Below are 26,644 nucleotides of genomic sequence, written 5' to 3'. Positions count from 1 at the left end.
TATCTAAAATGTTTTATTTGTTAAAAAAGTAATAATATTAGTAAGAATTTACAATTATTAATACTAATGATGATAAATGGTGATAAATACCTTCACAGCAATTGATTTAGCGTTTATCGCAATATACTTATTTTATTTATGCATCTATCTATATTCATCAGCTGGATATATGATGCTAAACATAACACTCGTATCTTTAATCAAAGCTCTTTATACCCACCTCAAAGCTTTTGGTTTCATTTCAAACAACCTGTGCAAAAGTACTTTCTGTTCATAAAGGTTGATTAAAATCCCTTGTCACGTCTACAGTCATTGTTTTCATTCAGGGTTCGCCGCTCTTCGCAATAAGGCAGCGTCGTGTATCCACCGAGAACACCGAAGGCACGATATTCTTGGTCGGCCCATTGGATTTCGAAGCTCAGTCTATGTACCACTTGACACTGCTCGCTGTGGTAAGAATAATATTATTTTCCTACGTTTTAACTACCTGGCATTGCATGGCGAGACTGCACAGTTTAATTCATGCAGTTGTTCACTAACATAACTATTGTGGAAGTAATTTTAAATTTCCTGCGTTCACCTAGAACTATAAAGATTCTTCAATGGTGCTTACTTTACTATACCAGAAAAACACTTCGATGTATGTTTATTTATTTTGTTAATGGCACACTATAAGATACACTTTTAGTTTTATTTGTTATCTTAGAGTTATGTACCAGTTTTGTTCTATCGGGAAATCATTTATAGATATACAAATACTAGACATTTTACCATATCTTGACAGACTCTTGAAATATGTTCTCAACTGCATAATTGATTTAAGAATAACCCTACTGTACTTGAATGTATTTCTGGGTTGAAAATTTAATCTCGGTATAAATACTTTCGAGTTTCATCTGATTGTGGTTGCCAAATAACACCAACAACAGACTTCCCTTATTCTGGAACACCCTTTATGAATTAATTTACATTAATTTACAGTTGGTTTTAAGTGATATTAGTTTTAATTCTAATCTAATAGGCACTAAAAAGGAAGGTACTATCTATAAATATGGTCTGAGCAATGTATTAATTCTAATGCATAAGAGTTTTATATTTTATGGCTATGTATTTATTTTGCAGGATCCATACGTAGAACTTGGCAAAGACACGCGAAATATCGCTGGCCTGGAAGTAGTGGTAGTAGTCCAAGATGTCCAAGACATGCCTCCTGTTTTCACATCCGCACCCCCTATCACTCATTTGCCGAGACAAGTGGCGCCTGGTGACATGGTGGTGAAGGTCCGGGCTGAAGACGGAGATAAGGGGGCGCCTCGCCAGATCAGATACGGCCTTGTCTCTGAGGGCAATCCATTTACACCGTTTTTTAACATCAATGAGACTTCAGGTAAGCTTTTGATTTCTTGATGTGATATTAAGCTTAATATCAGTGAGCTCACAAATACTAGTGATATATTGAATCAATGTTTAATATTAATAAATTTTAAGGCAGCGTGGAATGGCATGGAAGTGCGCTAAATTGGGAAGGGGTCCAGCAGTTTAGTGTACACTTAAATGGATTTAACGCAATATGGTAACGAAACGCAGTATCTCTTGGTTTGGTTTTTTGGTACCTAATTCTCAAAGGCGTCAGGTTACAGATTGCCAATTCTAAAAGTATGAAATTGGGATTCGAGCAAGAACTTTTTTATAACAATCATTCACGTGATCTACTGCTACAAAATTATCAAGGCGTGCTTGAATTATTAGTACTTTTAACCAAACAATTATTATGATTATGTAGAAAACCAAAGAGAAGCAAGGAATTTCCTTATATCAATAAAGTGTTACATACATAAAGAGCTAGTGTTATCAATAGTATGCAAGACAATCTCTCTCTCTCTGGTCGTTCCTTCATCACTGAAGATCGTGGTCCTGTTGAGATCTCAACTTCGCATTGATAAACTGCCTCCATCGGCTTCTGTTGGAGGCCATTTTGGCGATTTGATAGAAGCGGTCCGAATTTGATTTTTGCGACTGGTCTGCCCATCTTGTTGGGGACCGGCCTCTAGGTCTTTTGCCTTCGGTGTTGCCCGTAACTATAATTTTTTCCAGGCTATCATTCCCCCGACGCAATTGAAGACAATAGGTATATTAATTTAATCTTACAGATGATTTATTGCATTAAGAAAGTGTTATCAAAAAACCATTATTGATTAAGTTGATAAAAGGGACCATGTAGAAATAACAGTTATTTTGGATCAGTATTTTCGAATTAACTTTATATAAGCCAGATAAAGAAGCGGTGATATCCAAGTGGGTTGGAGCTCTTTTTACCTTCTAAGTTATGTGCGTTTTAAATAATTAAATATCACTTCGATTTCAACGGTGAAAGAAAACATCGTGACGAAACCTGCATGCGTGAATTCTCCATAATGTTCTCAAAGGTGTTTGGAGTCCGTCAATCTGCACTGGGTCAGCGTGGTGGACCACGGCCTTAACCTCTTATCATTGTGGGAGACCCGTGCCCTGTAGCGGGCCGGTATTAGATTGAAATTATGGTGATGAGCGCCACAAGCATATCATGAAAAGAGTACAAAGTACGGTGTTCTCTTAAATGATATGCGATTATTCTATGTGAGTATAATATAAAATTCGTACAAGCTGGCAAAGTATCGATGACTCATCTGATGCTGTAGACTTTTAGGCGTTATAATTGTATATCATGGGGCGTTCACTATTATGTAAAATGAAAGGGCACATTTGGTAACTCTATGTCTTAAGCTAATGTTTTAATTCCTATAAAGTTTTTTTTACATGAAAGAAATTAAGAAGATATAATGGCGCTAATTTAATGAAAGTACCTAAATCATCAAAAGCTACAGACTATGTACATTTATTTCACGGAAAACCTATGGGAAATTAACAATATTATCAAGATTGTTTTCTAGTGCATTAATGTAACAGTGCAAACTATAAATTCTCTACCATACGTTTTGATGTCGTTTGTTCTAGCTCATACATAATGTAATGGACATAATAACCTGATCATTTAAACATGATATTATATCTCTTCGACACGATATGTGTTATAACTGGAACCCATATTTTCGAATACAATTCCTATACACGCGTAACCTTTTGAATAATATCCATTTAACCTTAACGTTGCGTAAATGTATCGAATGTATAATGTAAAATGCATGTTCAGAGCGTACTTCCTGCGAAACAATTTGAAATTCAGCTTTCATTATCTAATATGAAAATCATATTACTGTGTTAGTTGAAAGGCTATAAAATTCACTATGACTTACTGAATAGCTTTAGCTTTCGAAAGTCCACAGTTCTAGTGCTACTGGTTAATTTTGACAGCTTCCTTGGCGCAGGGATCCCGGGTTGAATCCTCGGCAGGACAAACTGTAATTATATATATCTGAATTTTCTCGATGGGAGGCATGAATTGTGACTCGTTACCGCCCTACCGACAAAGACGTGCCGCCTATGGATTATGCGTTCCAGTACGAAGCCGCGTAAAAACTGCGCCGAAACAGCAATATAATGGATCACATTTTTAGTTTTCATTGTAAGCATTAAAAAAATTAATAAATTCTTTTTTATAGGTGTATGAACTAATCGGATTATGACTTTTTTATGCACAAGCTACATTTAGGTTAATTTAGTGCAAACTAGTACCTAACGGAGACACTGCGAACTTCATTAAAATAGAAAGAAAATGTTTAAAAGGGATTTTAAAATACGTTTATGAATGGAAAAATAAAAGCGAGGTTATAAAAGTGGAGAATGCTATAATTCTATACCTCTGTATTGATTTTTGTGTTATAACCGCAGAAGGGTTCGCAAATCGCAATAAAAAGTGTTGATAGGTTCGAGCGAAATCCTCGCGTGTTGCCAGTAGCGCTTATGTTTATGACTTTTATGGTAATGCGCATCACATTTAAATGTAAATAGGGTGGTTGTACAGCTACATGTCCTTCTTACTTCAATCAGTTTGGAATAAAAAATTGCGAAACTTTAACTTTTGTAAGCTACATAATTATCATTATATTATCTTATCTTATATCTTTAAACGAGCAATTCTTGTATATATATAATTGTAATCTCGGAATCGGCTCCAACGATTTTCATGAAATTTAGTATACAGGGGGTTTCGGGGGCGATAAATCGATCTAGGATTTATTTTTAGAAAATGTAATTTTATTAGTGTTTCCGGTAATAACCGATTTGGTGCAACGAAGTTGCACGGGTCAGCTAGTAAAAATTAAGCTTAATTTGCTATACTTCCCTAAAAGCAGGAGAATCTAGATGGTGTAAAATAAACAGATTCTCCTACTTTTCGCGGAGTATAGCAAATTAAGCTTAATTTCCATAGTAGGTATATCATGGAATTAAGCGAAGAAACGCCTCCTTCGATCCAGTAATTATCATTACCTTGCAACTTTCCAAGGCAACCTATTTTAACATCCCACTTCTGGGCAAAAGCTTCCTCTCTTACGAGAGAGGGTTTTAGCGCAATAACCCACAGTGCACCAATGGGGGTTATCGGCTTTTTACAATCTGGTTCCTCCGTCCCCGTTTCTACCACAGAACAGCGAGACGTCGTGAGCAATGGCATCCTTGTGTGGTTGATATTCCATCAACAAGCACGAAACGTTTTTTATCCACGTCTCTGATACGTACCGCTAGTATGAGGAACGCCCTCCCGGCAACTGTGTTTCCCGCCACGTTTAACTTGAGTACCTTCAAGGCAAGAGTGAATAGGTTTTTTCTAGGCAAGCGTGTTCTAACCTAGACCTCATTCGCTTTGCTTTCTAACGCGCATGATTGTCACCAGCCGCTGGCCTAACGTTAATAAAAAAAAAATTACGACTACCTTTATGTATTAGTGATAATAATCGGAAGAAGCCAATGGAGTACACTTCGCATTGCTTAACTGACTCCGGACTTATGCTCTGATATTTTAAAAGGAAAACCCGAATACGTATGCCTATGCTTAGAGATGTTTTGATGGGAATGAATATATTCAAAACGCGCGTCTGTTACTGAAAGATAATCAAATAAAGTTCGAGCTTTCATACTTTCCCTACTGTCCATTGAATGTTGAAAACAGAACAAGAACAGATTTGTTTTGCGTACGTTTCTCAACGCTTTTGACCAACCTCTTAAACTATATCCCGGAAACTTCAACTTTATAATGTCCATAACCGTTAAACTCAGTAAATAAGACACAAGGCATTGAATAGGTTCAGATTAGCATGTCGCAAGCCACAAGTTGTGAGGATCCATTTGAATAAATTGAATCCTTAACGTCTATTTTGAAAGTAATGGATTACCCCGTTTCGATCTACTGACTTTGATTTGCATTGAAAGTAGGTATTAATTTACATTTAACCACTGCCTAAAAACGTACTTTGGTTTCCTTCATTCGTTTTGTTTATCATGGATTTTAGGACGTCATAAAAATATATCATATTATAATGAAGAGAAAATATTAATAAGTTAACTTCTAAATTTCTTCTCATTTCTGTAATGGAGTTAGTCTAATAATTCTACCTAACGTTTAGCACCTTGTGTTAGTTGCGTGATTATGAATATGCTGTGTCGTGAATTTGTACGCTGCAGTATTTCCTTTTTATCAATTTCAAATCAACTTTTCACCTACATAACAATAAATCTTACAAATTTACGATCGAGTCTATCTATGCAGATATATTGGCATATACGCATATATATAGAATCAGGGAAATCTAGGTTCGTTTTTATATTCCACGTTTACAGTGGCCACATGACGTCTTGGATTTACAAAACGTGTGTGAACACTGATAAAATCATCGATACATTCAGTTTTGATACCGAAATTAGGTACAGGTATGTACAGTGGCGTGCACAGGGTTTTTGACCAGGGTATGCATAAAGAAGGAAGATGCCATAAAATGGAACACTCATTCGCATTTATGAGTTATACAAAAATTTTAGGGTAGGCAGAGCTTTTGTGCCTGTATGAAGTGCACGCCACCGGTCACACGATTGAATAAGTAAACGGAGGTAAAAATTCTTACACTAGGCATCCCGAGCAAGTTTACACAAATTGTAAGCGAGCTATATTCATCCCGTCTCTAACTCAAATACGACGTTAACTAATAAAATTCTAGCACACTGGTCTGATTTTAAATATAAAATCACAAATTGAGGCAGATTTTCGCTTTAGCGATAAATCAACTTTTTGTAAGTCATTATGGCAATTTTATATCTAATTAATACTGAAATAGTAATCTCATATATCAAGTTGTTGTTGATTACCATGACATTATCTTGAGCATTAAGGTAGTATAAATACTTATGTACACCTTCACCATAAATAAACAGCTGTTTCCGTTCGCATTTCCAATACTGGGTCAATGTTTACTAAGTACCTTTTTTGAATACACTTATCACGGTGTCCGCCGACTTCGTAGGAATCCTACTTCCTTATCAACCCCTGGTCCCATTTACTTGACCCCAGTTCACGCCGCATCGTGAACTCGATTTTACACAAAACAAAAACGAATGAGACATTTTAACAGACATTTTAGCGAAATTAAATCCAAATCTAGCGCCCAACTTTGACAATTAACCACTAAGCTGCGCTTATTCCCTAGTACCAACTGGCGATTTGAGTTAATTTTAAATCCAAATTGCAAACCAAATTAAACCTTATTTTAGTCCCGTAAGTATCATAGCTACGAATTTTATTAATTAGCTAAGCTTTTAGTAAAAACACAGTAAAAACACATATTAATTCAATGTAAATATCAGACTGAATTATGAGGTTTTCAATTAAAACCAAGATAACAAACACTAGCAGGTTTCATAAATAGTATGTAGGAATATTGAAATGTCAAAAATTGTTACTGAACGTACCAAAGAAGCCTGGTTAATCTTTCCTAAGACAGTGAGACTATTAGAGGTTACATGCCAAGGTGTGGTCGACCGCTTGGAATTGAAGAGCTTTTCTACAAATGCGAACATTTTGTAGAGTAACCGAATAATACCTCATTAGCCCACACCCGCTGTCGCTCTACAACCATTGTTTGTAAGCAAGCCGCCTTATTTCATAATATGCCTTATTTACATCGCTTGCGATGTATAACGGGTGCAAATAAATACCACTGGTTTAGGAATAGAATGGCGAATAACTGCATTCATGGTTCTCCCAATGTAATGGACTGACAGCAATAGACTGACTGAATTAGCAAGATCAGTTTATAAGTAAACAGGAATCTCAGAAAGATATATTCCTAAAAAATATTAACGGCCTTACAAATAAACGTGGCATAACGTTGAAAGGTCCTGTCCGTTGAAGTTCTACAAGACACTGTATTAACTAAGTACTTCGACGTTATGGCACGTATGTTTCCAAGCTCTTAGATGAAGCTCGAAATGTTATCATTAGTCTATAGCATTCAATGTTCAATAACATATTTTATTCGCTGTGAAAAACTAGATTCATAGATTTATTACTATATTCATATTTGATGTTCTTTAAATCTCATTTAGCAGCACTCAACACCTTATGTAAGTATCCGTATAATAGCTTCAGTGTACCCTTTACGTTAAAGATACAATAGTGTCCTTGTTTCAATTGTAAGCAATTTCTGTCCAAAACACCAGTTTTCATAACAGAGGAGCGTTAGTTTGAATAGCATTCAGAAGTCCCGATGACAATACTCGTTTGTTTTGACTTTGTTCTGACTTTATCAAATGACTGCACCCTTCTTCAACCATTCCGAGATAATAATGTAGATTTCTAACACATAGACGTATTTATTCTGACTCATTTAGCATTTATATTAGGTAATTTGGAGTGGCTATAGCGGAGGTTCGGGGGACCCGATTTCGAGTCCCATCACGCACCACTTAATTTTCTAAGTTATGTGCGTTTCAAGCAATTCAAATATCACTTGCTTCCACGCTGCAGGAAAAAATCGTGAGGAAACCTGTATGCCTGAGAGTTCTCCATAATGTTCTCAAAGGCGTGTGAAGTCTTCCAATCGGTACTTGGACAGAGTTGTGGACTACGGCCTCAACCCCTTTCTCATCCTGAGAAAAGACACGTACTCTGTACCGTACCTTAATGGGCCGATAATGCATTGATAATCATGTCCTCATCAACTTTAAAACTAAAATTTGCTCAAGCTTATAAATTCTGCAACTATTAGGTCAACAACAGTGAATTTATGTGTTGAGTTGCTTTATATTATAGGCTTTACGTGTCGAGATATTATCTTTGTTGATAGAAAAATCAGATTAAAGAATAAATACTTATATAAGTATAAATAATTACTTATATAAATAACATATGGGATTTTTTAGCGTGTTAAAATTTGGAATATTCTCTTATATTTACAAGTCAATATTAACGTTAAATGTTACCTACCTCTTTAATAAAAGAGGAAAGATAAAATTTATATTTAGCGATTTTGTTTTTATTATTGTTAGAGGAACTAATTTCAACAAAAGGATCCGAAATTCTATACTAAATCCTTTTCCAACAAGTTATTTTACGCTCGAAAAGTTACCAATGAATTGCATGTCAAAGACAAACTCTGGCAAACTTATTGTGGAAAACTGTTATACATTATTGTTCCATACTTCATTCTAAGCCTTTCTGACAAGCGAATAAATGGTTGTTTTATGGAACACCTCTTTTACGAAAAAGAAAACTAAACTCTGTAGACGATAGCGTCGTTTTCAACCCTTCGATGTCCAAAGTTTGACATGCGAATAAGTTTGCAAAAGTCCATTGTTGTTGGTTCATATCTCCAGTAATAACAAAGGTGAAGAGTTAATTTTAAGTTTATTTGTTTGAATACACTAATCTCCGCAACTATGAAAGGTATTGAGGCGTGTCAATTTATGTGAAAATATTTACTTAAAGCAAAAATATAGTAAACGCTAATCAAAAAGGGATTTTTTAAATCCGACTAATAGTTCCGGAGATTAGCGTATTCAAACAAATAAACTTAAAAATAAGTCTTCCCCTTTGTTAGTTCAACAATCGTTTGAAATCACGATATTAATTTATTATGTCCCTGAATAATTACGTATTATTACTTCAATCCCACCCGATGAATTTTAACTGTAACGATAAGTTTTTTATCTACTTCGATACTTTAAATCCCCTTTAAAATAATGTGAAACAGTAAGCTTATTGCCAACATTAAAACACCCAATATCATAATAACCATTGTATCGACCAAACGGATGATATTATGTTGTACTGTATTTCATAATAACACTCCTTTGTTTTTTTTTCGATCCCTTCTGCGCAAAGGGTTTCACACAGACAGCCAAATTCTTAGTGCTCGATGCATAGTAATGGTATGTGAATGAATTTCAAAAAAAGAACATTGTCATTAATGCGCGTGCCTGGCTACTTTTATTGTTTTGTTTACAAAAAAATAGCGTATAAATATTTTTATGTTTATAATAATATTATTCGAATTCCATAGAAAATAAAATATAATGAAGCAATGGATGATATTAGGTTTCTACTAGGACTGGCTGTTTTAATGTTAACAGTAAAGCTAACTGTTTTAGAATATTTTCGAGGTTTTTTTTTTTTTTTTTTATGTATCCCAGATAAACCCACACATGTGTTTTAATAACCCTTATTATAAAACAGTTGCATAAACTACTATTATAATAGTATTAAAGTACATATAGGACAATCAAGTGATAACCCTTTACCCTTTACAAGTCGACAGGCGTCTTTAGTAATAAAAAACATGACATGTCACTCCTCAGCCATTCGCCTCTTCCCATCCCTAAAATATGGGTTGACACTCATTTCTTGCTCAAAAAACTGGGACAATGTAATTTATAATTTCTTTAGTCTTTATATTCAACACCAAACAGATCTTCGGCAATGTACTCTCTACGCACTATTCACTCCGACACCAAAGATTCCTCAGGAGAGGTCGACTTTGCAGTTACTTAAAAATTATTCAATTCTTTGAAGAAATTATAAATAAAGTCATACAGATTCTCCTACTTTCCGCAAGCAATATAATTGTAGCAAACTAAGCTTAATGATCATAGTAATTATTTAAATATAATATATAAGTATCTAACGCCCTCTTTCACTAAATCTAGGCTCGAATCGAATGCCTAGTGATTTAGGCGATGTATATAGAAAAAAAAACGATTTAACAACTCTTAAGTGGTGAACGGTTTATATATGCCTAGGAGTCTCCTTAGATTAGGCGTTAGTGAAAACGGGCATTAGTGTTTAATAGTAACAGTTAGGTTTGAGTTGCGTTTTTCCGTTTTTTTTGCGTAAAATCTCCGTCCATATGTGCGATGCAAGCTGCCAAATGCGATGTGCTGAATTTCGTCAAGATTGTGCAAATTTTGAGTCGATTACAGGTAACAACAAAACATTTTCGCAAATAAAATAATCATCATATCAACTACCGGTCCACTACAGGGCACGGGTCTCCTCCCACATTGCGAAGGGGTTAAGGCCATAGTCCACCACGCTGGCCCAGTGCGCATTGGTGGACTCCACACACCTTTGAGACCTTCATGGAGAACTCTCAGGCTTACAGGTTTCCTCTCGATGTTTTCCTTAACCGTTGAAGCAAGTGATATTTTAATTACTCAAAACACACATAACTTAAAAAAGTTAGAGGGGCGTACTGGGATTCGAACTAGGTCGAAATTGAAGTCGAAGTAGTACTTAATAATAGTGACTATCAAAAGAAAAAAATCAAAATTCAAAATTTCTTTATTCATGTAGGCCTATCACAGGCACTTATGAAGCGTTCATACATATTTGTTTACATAATTGTAACGGGATGGTGATAACTTCGTTCGCCAACTTAAATCTAAAGCTACGAGGGTTCCAAACGCGCCCTGGTCTAAGAAGAGCCCACAACAAACTTAGCCGGGTAAATTTATATTTTTGTTATAACCATCTTCCAGTATATTTAAATTAAGCTATGAAGCTAGAGCAATTCACACCCAAGCTTTTTTATCGTTTAAATAATCCTTAATATTATAATAGGATTTTTCTGTAAGCTTACGTTTTATATAAACTTTGAACTTATTGAGAGACGTCTCAAAGATTTCATTTGGTAATTTGTTATAAAAATAATATAATTGCCCTTGAATGAATTTGCAATTTTGTGTAGCCTAGTAAACTGCACAACGAGTTTATTTTTGCTTCTAATATTTATATTGTTACAGTGCATTTTCTTTTTTCTATCAAATATTGATTCTCGATGCAGCCGAATGTATCATTGTTTATAGCACAGTTAAATAAAACGAGATGTTTAGGATATAGATAAAGACATCTTCAGATTGTCTAACTTGACATTCTAACAAGACAGGTGTCAATGTGTGCATCGATATTGTCAGTGAGTGAAAAGGGCAAAGCTGCGTTAGATTTGAAGGTATCGACAAATCCCGATTCGTCCCGGTTTCGTTCCGCCTTTTATGGCGTCCCTACCATAAACAAAAACATGAGCATCATTATGTTTTATTCAGTGCCAAGTGGAAATCTCGGGTGAAGAAATATTTTTTGTTGTCTCGTGAAACAATGAAAGTGACATACATACGGGCGGGGACATATATAAGTAGACACTAACGTTATACTATAAGTTAGAATGTTTATTGAAACTTATAGAATAGGTATCTATAAGTTAAGCCGATTATCGAATAGTGGATAACAAAAAATAATATACATGAATAATATAGACTCACATGTGAGTACCTACATTATGAACTAAGTAAATGTAATTCGCCGTTTTTGGGAATTCATGTAAAAACTCATTGTAAGGATTTCCGGCATTATCATCATTATCTTCATTTTCATATCAACCCATCACCAGCCCAAGCTATTGAAAACATTACGGAGAACTCTCAGGTATGCAGGTTTCCTCACGACGTTTTCCTTTTTTCTTTCTCGTTTTCCTTGAAGCAAGTGATTATTGAATTGCTTAAAACGCACATAACATAGAAAAGTTAGCACTATACACTATGTAGACACCAATGTGATTATAGCTTTTCCCATGTAATAATAACTCCTGCATAGGTATTGGATAGAAGCAGGCGTTACGTTGCGAAAATCCATGATATTATGAAAATTAAGCATCAATTGCTATATACTCTGCGCATAGCAGGATAATCTGTATGGTGTAGTTTATAATTTCTTCAATCCTTATACTCATCACCAAACAGATCGGCAATGTACCCTCTACGCAAGTTTCGCTCCGAACGGGAGCAACTTCAGGAGATGTTGACTTAACAATGAATATATAATTGTTAGAACTTATTCATTTTAAAGTCAACATCTCCTTAAATGAAGATATTATAAATTACACCATACAGATTCTCCTGCTTTGCGGTGAGTATAGCAAATAAACATTAATTTTCATGTACATCCAACATTATAATAAGTTGTTCATAATTCGGTCATGTTACACGAAGACCGGAAAAGTTACGATGGTAATCAATGCCTCAACATTGCAGTCCCCGAGTTAAAACTCACAGCCGCACCAAAAAGCGCTTACTAAACATCGTGAACGCAGATCTGAGCGAAAAATTCGGTTGCTTAAGACCTTGCAAAGTGGGCTTGAAAATGCCGGAAAGCGGACCCCACGTAGTGGGAAACTTTTAGTCGAAAAAGAAGAATACATTAATAATAAAATGAGTATGAACTTAGTTCTATAACTGTATCCTACTACTGTTTAAAACAACTATCGGCATAAGCCTTTAGATTCGTTAAGAGTAAAGGATATATTTTAAGCCCTTTTCTTATCTAAACGGGTAGTGGGACTTAGAAGTCAGAAGCACTGACCCCGGTAACATTTTCTAGGTATAAGATTTAAGAATAGATTGACACTAGTAGTAGGTAGGAATGTATTATGTCCGATAGAAATACATAAGGTAGCTTGTATCTTATGACAAATGTAAGTTATGGCACTGTTTAAAAATAGGGTAGCCATTCTTCTAACGAATTTATACATTTGAATACAACCTGTATCGTGTATGCATGTAAGTAAGTAGGTATCTCGACCGACTTTAAACCGTCAGATTAAGTTAAAAATTAACATACACATTAAAAAGAACTGATTACAATCAGCATCTGTCCAGTACACTGCCTGGTTTTAACCTGCAGCAGTGGCGTGCATAGAGGGCATGCACAGGGTATGCAGATGATATAAAATGGAGAAAATATCCAGTACGAGTTCTTAAAAATTTAAGGAAAGACTGTCAGAGTTATAAAAAGCCTACCCTCAAGTATTTAGAACTCATACTGGATATTTTCTTCATTTAATATTATCTACATACCCTGGTTATACCCTCTATGCATGCCACTGAGCCGCAGGAAATGGGGGGTTGTAACTACTATATTTTTATCCGCCGTCACTTCACGACATAGTGAAGACAATACTGTATTATAATATAATAATTTAATAAGTTTGTCTCATTATACAGACCAGGCTGTTTAGAATAATTACGATGCTATTGAATAAAGATCGATCACCATTGCATTGTATCCAACAGCATTACGTGATAATTCTTTTATGCGATATGCCTATTCACGCTTTTGTACAATGATATTAATTTTCTTCAAATCATTTTTTTCCAATACTAAAAAATATTCTATTACAAATATATCGAACTTTATGTACCTAAGTATATAGGACCAAATACGTACAATATTCATAAGGCGAATGATTGAGAAGAAATTCCAGCTTGTTACTTATATAAATAAATAAATATACTACGACAAAACACACATCGCCATCTAGCCCCAAAGTAAGCGTAGCTTGTGGTATGGGTACTAAGATGACTGAAGAATATTTTTATGAATAATATACATAAATACTTATAATATATAGATAAATACCCAGACACTGAAAAACATTCATTTCATCACAAACCTATTTTCCAGTTGTGGGAAGCCAATCGAACCCACGGCCATGGACTCAGAAAGCAGGGTCGTTGCCCACTGCGCCAGTCGGCTATCGACTTATATGTCTTAGTATATATAAAAATATGGTCACCATACTTCAAAAGAACTCAGAACAGTAATGTTGTAATGACTCATTATAATTTCCCTTTGTGATCAGACCACGCGTAGGTGGTTGTTGTCATTCATGGTGTAAATATTAATATAATGACCATACATAAGGTGTCTGAGTCCGCCTTATTTCGTATTACAATAATTATTGGCACTTTAATAAAAATACCATAATGATAAAATCATTTTTGTTATTAATTAATTCAAACAACAATAATAGCCAAAATATTTATTGTGAAAATATTCATACTGTACTGATAATATTTGTTCGGCTATTTAACAAGTGTTTAAAATTGCATAACGCCATCTAGTGTCAATTAGAAGAACTATCATGTAGATTGCGCACTCGTTCTCCGAGGCGACTGTACAGATAATGAAACGTAGTAGTTCTTCCTCTTTTCGGTAGATGTCGAAAGTTGTTTTATTTTTAGTCCGATGTTATCAAATCTCATACACCACTACATTCTATTTGAAAAAATTAGGCAATGGAGTTGTCTAAAAATGTTTTTCTTTTTAATTTCAATGGATGAACTAGGATGATTTACTCGTAAATATTTTTTAATAAAGTCCCCAAAAGTTTTCTGACTTAATACCTATCAACAGATTTTTACGGATGAAAAGTAGGATTGTTAAAGTTAGGGTATCGCTGCTGTGGTTTAGCCGAATATAGGTAGCAAACAAGCAGACACACTTTCGAATTACCATGATGGTACGGATTCCAATAATATGATTAGTTTATTAATAAGTTTACCTAATTTTTTCCAGGTGAAGTGACCCTCGAGCGGCCGATCGAGGAGATTGCAGCAATATCTCACGCAGGAGCACCGATCCTGCTCACGGTAGTCGCTGAGGAAGTACGCCTGTCCAGAGAGGAGCCTGAGGCTATGTCGTCGACTGTACAGCTCGCCTTCATACTGCCTGAGCGGGATAACTCACCACCGTACTTTGAGAATGAGTCGTAAGTACACAATTACATGTACAAAATCAATCCTTGAAAAAACTAACAAGACATAAAAAACGCCTCTAACAACGACCTATCGAAAAGATAATTTACGTTGCACATCTTTCACTTGTTATTTATAGCCAAAATTAATTCCAGCGAAATAACTTATTTCTGAAAGAATCCTTCTATAAATATAAAGCCCAGGATATCATCTAAATTGGAGCAAATACGGTGTAAGAAATCGTGCCTGGTAAAGGGGGACATTATATACACCTCTGTTTTTTAGTCTAAGAGCAAGGTACAATCAAATATAGTGGTTGTTGGGAAATATCTTAGCGTATTGAAGGAAAAAAAAACCGATCATAATTATTCAACATAATTATTATTCATGTACTAAAACCACAATAATATATTGATTTCAGTTACATCACTTATTTGGATGAGAACGCACCTCAAGGCACAGCTCTAGTGTTCAACGATCCGTATATTCCTCAAGTGAATGACAATGATGCTGGAAAGAATGGCGTGTTCTCCCTCTCATTGGTTGGAAACAACGGAACGTTTGAAATAACACCAACTGTAGCGGAGAGACATGCCCAATTTATCATCAAAGTACGGGACAACACAATGCTTGATTTTGAAGCTCGTAAATCTGTTATATTTCAGGTAGGCTAATAGGATTAGTTTAATTATTTTCATTAAAAAAATTATTATTAGTAACAAGTTTTTTTTTTTCCTATTTAAATTTAAATTCCAAGATTATTTTCATAATTCAGATGCAAAAGCTCAATATTTAATTATTTAGGTAACTTTTGTAACGTTTTTTTGTATTTTTTCAGATTTTAGCTCAAGAGCTTGGCCCAGCAACTAACTTGTCGGCTTTTGCAAATGTGACCGTATATTTGAATGACGTTAATGATAATCCTCCCGTATTTCTGGCACTCTCTTACGATGTGGAACTACCAGAAAATGTAACAGCTGGTACCAGGGTTGTACAAGTCGCTGCAGACGACGTCGACACGGGAGATTTCGGAAAAATGCAGTACACTGCCATATTAGGATACTTAAATACATCATTGAACTTAGATCCTATATCGGGGTTAATAACTGTAGCAACTAATAATCATGGTTTCGATCGCGAAGCTATGCCAGATTTGCATTTTTTAGTAGAGGCTAGAGATAACGATGGTGTAGGTTTAAGAGTAACAGTGCCATTAATTATTAAGTTATTAGATGTAAATGATAACCCACCAGAATTCGAAAGGGCGTTGTATGAGTTTGTATTATCGCCAAATTTAAATAATTTTACTTCGGCGGCGTATGTTAAGGCAGTTGACAAAGATGCTGAGCCACCAAATAATGTAGTCAGATATGAAATAATAGAGGGGACTAGTGAAGGAAAATTTGCAATTAATGAAGAAACAGGTATGTTTCTGCATGGTAGGCTTATTTTAGTTTATATGTTTGTTATCAATGAAAAAATCAACCATTGATTTTATTTTCAGGCGAGATTTATCTTTTGGAGCCACTGAAGAGGACGAAAAAACAAAATGTGCACAGGGAAAAACGACAATACGATAATGAGCAAGAAAGTGAAGTTTATATGTTAACCATAAGAGCTTATGACCTCGGAGTACCAAAACTATTTTCAACTACAACAGTTAAAATTTATCCTCCAGAAAGTAAGACTAGGACCATGTCGTTTATCGTTTCCGGTGCAAACCCTGACAGAAAAAAACTAGAAGAGGTTTTGAGCACTCTTTCAGGAGGAAAAGTTACAATTGTAGATATAAAACCTTATAAAATAAATGACGACAAGGGAACAGGAAATATCGGTGACCAGGAGTCTAGTCAAGAAAAGTTCGTATTATAAACCTATTAAATAAAATATGATAAATATATTTAAAAACTATAATTACTTATATTTAAACTATTAACTATTACTATATCATTTTCAGAAGCGTGGTTACTGCAGTAGTTCGTATGGCTGGTAATACTGCCATAAATGTGGCAAAACTTCAAGAACAATTAGCAAAAAATATAACAATTTATTCTAATAGCAACGTACGAAAAGATCAATCGTCAACAGCTGAAGATAACAACTCGGTAATTATTTTTTTTTAAACGTTGTGTTGCATAAATAATTCCACATTACTAATTTTGGAATGTTTATTGTTGCAGGGCATTTATAAAGCAGAAAGCAGATTGTTATTTTGGCTTTTAATTTTGCTAGCTATTTTAATAGCCCTAGTATTACTATTGCTCATATGTTGCTGTATTTGCGAAGGTTGCCCTTTATATATGCCACCAAGGTAATTACATTTACTACTTACTACTACTATGAACTTCTTCAAAGTTAGCGCTTATGTAATAATTTGCTCATAATTTGATTTCAGTAAGGAAAATTTCCTTAACATTTGGATTTAAATTTTGCAAAATGAATCTAATAATTATACATAATTCACTTTAAACCTTTCATTCACTTTCACTAAATTATTTTCACTTTTTGATATGAAAAAGCACTTATTGGATATTAATTCATGTCAAAGAACCTAGATCAGATAGGTACATAGATATCCATTAATAAATTCTAGGAAAAGAGTGATACGTGTCAACTCCACAGAGGACGACGTGCATTTAGTGGTTCGCGACAAGGGAGTTGGGAGAGAAAACAAGTCGACGCAAAATATAGAAAATAAGTCTATAGAAGCACCTGAGTGGAGAAGACGGGAAGCTTGGAGCGCTGAACAAACGGATTTGAGAACAAAACCAACACAGTGGAAATTTAATAAAAGAAATTATAAATCAAAAGAGCTAAGTAAACCAGCTTCAACGCCTGGGGGTATCCGACACGAATTTGTACAAACTGCCGCAGATAATGACTATAAATACGATGACACTAGGCAATCCTTCCGACACAGGTAATAATCAATAACTAACGATGCTGCCGATTCAGAAGTCTCTTAAAGTCTCATAATTAAACTAAATTGGCAAGCGTACAAAACAACACTGCTAACTTTGTCCACAAAGTATATAGTGAAAATGACGGCATTACTTTTTTCTTATTTATGACATTTTCTTATTTGTATACGCCAGACCCATTATTACTTACTATGCTATTAAAGCTTTAATTTTTTTTTCCAGGGATGGCCCAAATATAATTTATACAAAGGAAATGCAACTTCAGGAAGCTTTTGCCAATAAACACAAAGAATATATTGAAGATTTAGAAAACGGATATGATAGGATTGCAACACTGCATCATGAACATCCTGAACATCATGAACGCAAAGAACAGGAAAATGATTCAATACGAAGACATGAAATTGAACGAGGTTCTGATGTTGGAGGTTTTATCAAATCCGATGCTGACAGAAACTTACATGATAAAGAGGAACTTCTAATCAAACGTGAATATATCGCTCCAAATTCCCTAGGTAGAGACCAATATTTTATAAAAGAAGGCAATACTGAAATTTTAAGGCTTGTGACGCGAGGTAAAAATGATGATGAACGCTACGTAAATCTTCCTGTTCAAAATCAGCGTCCTGTTACATTAATTCCACACACTCAATACGTTGTTGTTGACAATGGCAAAGATATGTTAATGGAAAGGTTTATCCGAGAACAGGGTGAAGAAGCTAATAATATAAGAGAAAGAATGAATAAAGTAGTTACAGATTTAGAGAATATTGACAAAGATGGTAAAAGTGTTGGTCAAAGATCACACATTGGCGTTGACCAACAACTTCAAATACATGAGTATTCTAATTTGCCACCTGATGTACCTGGTACTGTACCTTTGAAGTCAGATTATTTACAATCTGCTTTACTAGAAATGCAAAATAAATCTTCTATTCATCAAGAACTTCTCGAATCGTCATTACGAAAACAAAATGAACTTCTTCATCAAATACTAATTGAGCGGGAGAGAATGTTACAAAACCAAGACACGGCATCGCAAGGTGAAAGTAAGTTAGAAACTCAAAGTTTACCTGGACACTCAGTCATGGCAACACAAACTGAATGTCATATTGGTACTCAAACAGAACCTCTGTGTCTGAAAGAAGTTATAAGAAAATCTCGGAGTGATAACGATTCATATAGTGAAGATGAATCTCAGATTACTTCAGATCATTCAAAAAAAGTTACTTGGATCAAAAAGAAAAAGCCCAAGAAAAAAATTAAATATAAAGATCCAAGGCGAAGTATCCGTGTTTATGAACTAAAAAGAAAAATTAAAACTCCTATCATTGAAGAAAGTGACGTTTCTCCTTCCCTAGAAAGTGAAAAAACTGTTAAAGTGAGTAAAATAAATGAGAGAGAAGAACGAGTAAAATATTACGGGGATGTGACCAAAAGCACAGTAACTAAATCAAAAAATGAAATTGTTAGCTCAACACAAATCAAAGCTGAAGGCGACAGAAAATTAAAATCACGAAGAGAAGTTCTTATGGAGATATCAGATTCACTCGATGAAAAAATTAAACAGAGAACGAAAAAACAGTTACTTCCCCACAATGCAGGAATTTCAAAAGAAATGTATGAACACGAAAGTAGTAAAAGTACAAGTAGTTCCGCAAGTCAAGATCGGAACGAAAGAGACCGACAAGAACGGAATCTGATATTTTCACGCCAAGGATCATCTACAGAAGAACATATTTTGGATAAGCCAGATGGCAAGATACAAATAACTGATTTAGATGAACCAGAAACCCCTATGATACCTAAATCCGATTCATCAGTTACTAAAGAAATTTCAAAAAAACATATAGAAAATGATGTTTTAAAAATATCTGATACAAGTAAACCAGTACAAAAAAGTTTACCTAGGTATATGCAATGGTATGGCAAAAAGACAAGTGCAAATATAAAGCCTTCCACGTCTGATAAAGTAATACCAGATAAACCGAAGAGACCCTCAAAAACAAAAAATGATCAAGAGTTAAAAGAAAAAAGTGGTCGTTATGGAAAAATAATCAGCAAAGAAAGTCAAAGCCAAGGAAGCGAGGTAAAAAAAAACTTCAAAGAAAAAGAAAGTGATTTTATACATCCTCGTTTATTGAAAGAAGGTAGAGTCACGCCTGTTCCTGAAGGACCATTGCCTGATGTGCACCCTTTGTTGCAACACTCAGAACATAGATACGAACATCAATATGAAAACCAAAATCCTCTTTGTTACATTCAACCAACTCATATACCAAAATACTTAGGTGCACCGCCAAATGTTCCAGCACAAAGACAATCCTTAGAACATCAACCTATTTATGTTAACCAAGATGATGTGAAAAATAAAAAAGAAAAACATACAGATGTTTCAGAAAGTGCTCTAACTCATAGTATATCAATTTCAACAAACTATGAGGATGACAAAAGAACCGCATCTGAAGTTCATGTTTCAAAAATTAATATTGGTGGTGATGCAGTTACATGTCAGAGAATTGTTACAACAAAAGTTGATGACAATGATTCTGGCATTGCTATGAGTACGCTGGCTCAGCAAACGGGTAACATAAAACGTTTACCAATTACGGAGAAAAAGAGTGTTTTCACCATTGCTTATGATGATGTTCAAACTAAACAACTCAGGCCAGATAGCAGTTCTACTTCATACTAAAACTATATCAGTATTCATACAACGAGAGTGCCTTATAGATATTATTTTACATGTTTTTAGTAAACTTTGTTCCGTCCTATTTATTATTATTCATACAATGTCATAAGATATTGTAAATAGTTTTATTAACCTAAAACTAAGAATAATAAAAATCAACTGCCTTTATTTATACTGACTGTTCTATAGTTATACCTTATAAATTAAATTTAAGCAACATTATATTGTAAATAAAAAATGTTTAAAATTCGTATTTAATGGTAGCTTTAATAAATAAATCTATTGTAAATAACTATTCATTTATTCACAATAGCCATACTGATTCAGTGTGCAATTCTATATTTGTTATAAAATATAAAGTTATATTATACTTTTATTATCGTGTTTTATTTTCATGAGCTATGAACGATTGATTAAGAAACGTATAGTTTTTTTATGCCGCGAATAACTGCGTCATCAACATCAAAGCGGGGCTTTGCGCAGGCCTTTTTTAATAGACAGCGGGATCTATATCATAGGAACCCTACACAGCTCAGATTTTTAAGTCCACACAATCATGTGTGCAAGTACTGGGAAGAATGCAACAATTCTACACCTGGCAAGTACTGGGAATACTGCAACAATAACAATGTTAGTCCGGCCCGGGGATCAAATTCTGGACCTCGTGATCTGTACTCGGAAAAGCTGTTGTCTAAGGGCCTTTTATTTTAAATTATTTTTTAATTCACGGGAAGATGGCTCTTACTATTAATATCCTTTATTTTTAAATGTCTCGATGCTGTCTTTAAGGCATCTTTGGTCAGAGCCACCTCTTGTAGTTCAATTTTTGTTTTGAATTTTATTTATTAGTGAACCAACGAAAAATATATTTTTGTAGGGAAATTAGAATTACCAACTAAAATTAATATTTACAATAAATATAAGCCGTCTAACTTTTCACTTATGGGCATGGTACCCAAAATGCTGGCGCTATTGCCTCTTTGAATTGCTAGACTTAGCCGTTGGGCTAAATAAGCGCCAGCTCTTGGGTCACCAGACGTAAGGACCAATTTTTGGGACACGAAGTTATTAAAATTTTTCGTGTCCGAAGACCATGGGCCCAGTGTCTCAAACGCAAGCGCCGCAAAAACGTAGTCATTATAAATCACGGAGTATTTACGGCGCTTGAGCATTTGAGCAGATTCGGCAGCTGCTTCCGCTTTTTGGGACGTACTCGGCAAGTGAGAAGTTGACAACTAATCAACGCATGTCGCATCCCACACCAGCGCACGCCCTATCGACCACGGTAATATAGTCATACCGTCTGGTCTCTTGCCATCATCCCTGAACAAACCGGGAGGTTCCAATTGTCACTATATCATTGATAGCGCCGTGACGATACAAACGGCCAGCATTTCTGTTTTTGAATACTCAGTTGAAACAAGTATTTCATAATAAACCTTTTAATACGGCAACGCAAATATGCGTGCAGGGCGCAGGTAGGTAGGTGGAAGCAATACGTCGTAAACAAAATCCAGCATACAGCCGATACGAACGATAAAGTTCCGAAACGAACCATTATTGTCAGCTGTTATTGTCAACTTGGTACTAGGACTGTAGATAAGACTGGGAGACGAAAACTATTAATACCGTGGTAATAATATATTTTGTCTACTTATAATCCTTCGGCTCGGGTGATAACTATCTTGATAAAATGTATTGGTTTATGACCGTTTAGCACTATTTTTGTGAATTTGATGTCCAAATGCGAGTCATTGTTTTTAATAATTAATAATGTTACTATACTAGCTAATTTATGAGCTCACTGCTAAGATACTTGTTTACGGCTGCTACATTTTAATTAATACGAGGGTTGCATAAACAAAACAATACGAAATAAAGGTGCAAAATCTCTCTTTACATTTCTAGGAAACAACTAGTAAACTAAGTTAAGACGTAGTCTTATTGTTTATCTGGTGATTATATTTTCATCTAGACTTTGGTTTAACCAAATTAAGCTGACAAGCCGACAATTCAATGTCGCCTGGCGGGTGGACAAGCGAAACTTGTTCCGCCTTGAATGTCGACTGACGGCTGTTGTAGTTCAATAGGTACTAAGCCTGCAGAACAATTTAGGAGATTAGCCGAAACAAAAATGATAGCATTCGCGTCGTTGCTTTGTTTCGCCGATCTAACAAACGATGGCGTTGGTAACGTTGATCAACAACATTTTCGGACTAAAATTACTACGAACGCGACGGTACCGCACTATTTGGCCGAAAGAGGGAGTTTCGATATAATTTCAGATCGTATTTAACGACGAAAGTAGGAACTATATGATAATTTTATAATGTCGTTTCTTCTTTGTTTTAATACGGTGCTCTGTAATATGGTTTCCGGTAATACTAATAGAGCAAATTTCGTAAAACGGTGTTCAGACAATTTAAGGATTTAAATGTCGATAATAAAGTAGATAGATACACATTTTAAACGTCGATAGGTATAAATCTTTTATTGAATTCATTGATTTCAAAAAATAATAATGCTATGATTTTTTAAGTCAAACTTCTAACCTAAGGCCATTTTTAATTCGATCGTAAAACATTTTACCTATCCAACCAAAAATGATAATTTTTTTTTAAAGCACTAACTTCATTTCAACATATTTTGTTCATACGTCACTCACTTTCGACCTAGTCTTGACTTGAATATTAAGTATATCATCTCCGACTTTTTGAAAGTCAAAACTCCATCAGAACTAAGATATATTTTTTCAAATAGTTGACGTACGAAACTGCTGATTACTAAACGCCATCTATTAGCGAATAGCATAAAAACAATATAGTAATATCTGAGTGTGCTTGCTTACGTTAAATATTGTTTACGGGCACATCTTCCAGTTTATCATGCAGTCCTAGTATCGGTGGAACCAAAAACCGACAATAGCGTTTATTGACTATCCGGATCGGAATCGTTGGGGGCTCGGGCGGATGGGACCGGTTCTATTTATATAGGAATCCGATATCGGCGATAATCAAGAGTTGCTTACTAGTTTTAAAAATTATATACCTACCTATCCATAGGTACTCATAATAAGAAAGTGTCATGATGGACTCAATTTTTTTAAGTAACAAAAAGTGTGATCGAGCAAGGCGAACAGAAGTTGAGAGCGAGATAAAAGATACATATATATAATTGGAAATAGGCCTGGGAATATTTTTCCTGTCGTAATTAAGCTAAGCGAAGTAAGCTTTTAGCTTTTGGTGATTAATAATACAAAGGCTTCTTATCTATTCTTTCAAGGTGACAACAAGCTAACATGATGCCAACGTCAGGATTGATTCTAAGCTGCGGAGCCGAAAAGGCAATGTACATGGATGGGAAAAATAGAAACCAACTTTTTTCTCTGATTTATATGACATTTCACACTAGAGATATTATGATTATTAAGATATTACTTCTTCAGTGTGTTTTAACGACTTAACACGTAGATAATATTTAAATATAAAATAATAATAATTGAAATTTAGCAAGGTGGCAATAGCAATCGTCGCAACGGCCGTAATTATATCTAGATCTACTTTATAGCCTAGGATAAATAAGTGTCAAACAAAATAATATAAAACAAAATAAAGAAAGTTGATAAAAAAAAGAGTGCGTGTACTTATGTACACGCGTTAGAAGTTATGTATACTTGTTTGGCGTAAGGAAAAGAAATAACTAAAATGCAGTAGTGATTATCGATAAATATTAAAATTAACGAAAAAGATTTTATTTAAATAAAAAAGGTTTTATTAACGTTTATACTGTTACGAAATACGTATTCTAAATATAAAATACTAGAATATACAACTTGATCATAGTTATCGATTTTCATACCACCTGGAACTAACTTTACGATGTAGAATTTAGGTGTCGGTGTGCGCGCGCATCGTAAAAATTCACTCTCATCATTTTTCTCCATCGCGCCAAAAGAAGTAATAGTAATTAAATAGTAATTATAATAGTCGATATAAACAATCGACTAGAAACGGTGAAATCTGCATATCGTCTGAGAAAAGTATAGAAATCCTGTGTGAGGATGGGTTTTATAACATTTAAACAATATATTAAAGCACATTTAACCAATGGTGGTTACTGCAGAATTGATGAACCACGGCGGATTGGCCACGGCGCTCTCAACTCTAACAAGACAGAAAAATTCTAAAGTTTGTTAAACTATAAAATGATGTTGGAAAAGAGCAATCTGTTGATTTTCTTGCTGGCTCTTCTGGTTGGAATCTGCCTTACAAACCGGTGGTAGAGTCACAACAAACAGACCGATTTGACGTTCCAAGTGCTTATAACTAGGCCTACTTGCAATAAATGCATTTAGAACTTTGTTTTTTTTTAATTTTGAAAAACAAGTCGAGTTAGTAGTGGGTTAGCGGCAGATCAGAATAAAGGTGCCACTATAGAATCACCATCCTATGAGGCGGCTAAGAAATTTAACGAGCGGCAGCGTCTTCAGCTGTGCTACTACTACTATCTACATACTGCGATTACCAACCCGGTCTGCCTTGAATGATTGCAATCCAATTGCTGTTATAGGCTTTTCATTAATGATGATAGTTACTAAACCCTAATGCCCCAACAGACTTTTAGTTTTATAATGTATTTATTCAGTTAGTGTTTTGTACGTGTAAAATATTTACAATAAATACTGTGTCTGTTAATGACATTAGGAAGATCATTTTTATTCTCTAAAGTCAAATTAAAATCGATCTTTTCATTGTAACATAATTCGTGGCTCTGGCAGGTAAATATACCTACCTACTCGTAGTATGAAAATAAAATCAACCAAATAATTTTCTTCTCTTGTCTCTCTCTCAATGCCAAAAATCCTCAACAATCGCCATTGTCGCCTTATGGTTTAATAGCTACTAGGATTGCATAATATACTAAGATAATTCATTGGCGTCGTTGACGAAACTAAATAACATTACAAAAGCGTTATGCTATTTGCTGCTAGATGGCGTTCAAGCTATTATTTCGAAAACATTTTTTATTATGAAAACTCATTTTAAGTATTAGCTTACTTAATACTATGTTAATACTTAAAGTCTAGGAGCTTTCGTTATTAACGTTCCCCGTGTATTCTTTTCCATCGGCATTCAAACAGTCGGTTCTGCGTGAACAGTATTTTTAAGATTGTCATGTTATAGAATATAAAACACGGCAATCTGTGTTATTATTAAATAATAAAATTCAAGAATTAATTTTGAAAAGTATTTTATTATTGACTGTTCTATGTTTTGGATAAGGATGAGTCGTTGGTGGTTCAGTACTCGAGCATGCTCTCGCAATTTATACTATCTATCTAGTAACTGTCGCCTATCACTCTGTAAAATCGTAGCCAAAGCAATTATATTCAGATATGTCAGAGACAATATTTTTAGATGTTCAGTACTAGGTACGTAAATTCTTGCGGGGTATTTGTATTAATACACCTATTGAAATTGTACCTATACATTTCTGCCTTCTCTCCTACTAAAACAACTATGTATTTATATTCTTTGGTAATAAGGTTTTGATTTTGATTAAATAAAGTATTTATTTCTATACTTAAACACAATATAAGAATTATATTGAAATTTTGAATAAATTGCCACTAAGCAAATTCTTTTCAGATTAGCAATCAACATTGGCGATATTATAAAGTTGAACATTGTTTCATCGCGAGCGCTCAATCATTCGCATGAGCTGCTCCTTCATTCAGCTCATTTGCACAGACAACTCGCGCGGAAAATTATTTCTTTTCATATTCCCATTTTTCACGTCTTACTTAAAGTTTTCGCCCAATACTGGGGAGTTTACAATTCCTCTGTTTATTTTCACTTTTTTTCTCTTCCGTTGAATTTTTTCTTGGTGTATTTGTTTGTCTTTCCTAATTGCTTAGGTAGTTTAAACGATTCGCTTTTGTTGTTATTGAAAGTCAGCTCCAATTTTTATGCCTAGGTCTTTTTTGCCTTTAATTTTATTATTATTATAAACAGTTAAA

The 26,644-nt window shown here is 34.6% G+C and overlaps 1 protein-coding gene across 1 annotated transcript in view; it reads left to right on the top strand.

Moving 5' to 3' along the window:
• LOC120627680 (cadherin-86C) overlaps positions 1-20,755 on the top strand; it is a 167,178-nt gene extending 146,423 nt beyond the window's left edge. The window contains exons 6-15 of the mRNA XM_039895705.1: positions 327-452; positions 1,123-1,387; positions 14,834-15,026; positions 15,434-15,677; positions 15,851-16,436; positions 16,517-16,871; positions 16,970-17,117; positions 17,193-17,323; positions 17,606-17,932; positions 18,156-20,755. Coding sequence (XP_039751639.1) covers positions 327-452; positions 1,123-1,387; positions 14,834-15,026; positions 15,434-15,677; positions 15,851-16,436; positions 16,517-16,871; positions 16,970-17,117; positions 17,193-17,323; positions 17,606-17,932; positions 18,156-20,628 — 4,848 coding nt within the window. The 3' untranslated portion in view covers positions 20,629-20,755. The remainder of the gene's footprint in view (positions 1-326; positions 453-1,122; positions 1,388-14,833; positions 15,027-15,433; positions 15,678-15,850; positions 16,437-16,516; positions 16,872-16,969; positions 17,118-17,192; positions 17,324-17,605; positions 17,933-18,155) is intronic.
• Positions 20,756-26,644: the final 5,889 nt, after the last annotated feature.

The sequence above is a fragment of the Pararge aegeria genome, chromosome 11 (genome assembly GCF_905163445.1).
Source record: "Pararge aegeria chromosome 11, ilParAegt1.1, whole genome shotgun sequence".
Classification (NCBI taxonomy): domain Eukaryota; kingdom Metazoa; phylum Arthropoda; class Insecta; order Lepidoptera; family Nymphalidae; genus Pararge; species Pararge aegeria.
The sequence above is the reverse complement of the archived record's forward strand: the minus strand, read 5'-3'. Positions and strand labels throughout refer to the sequence as shown.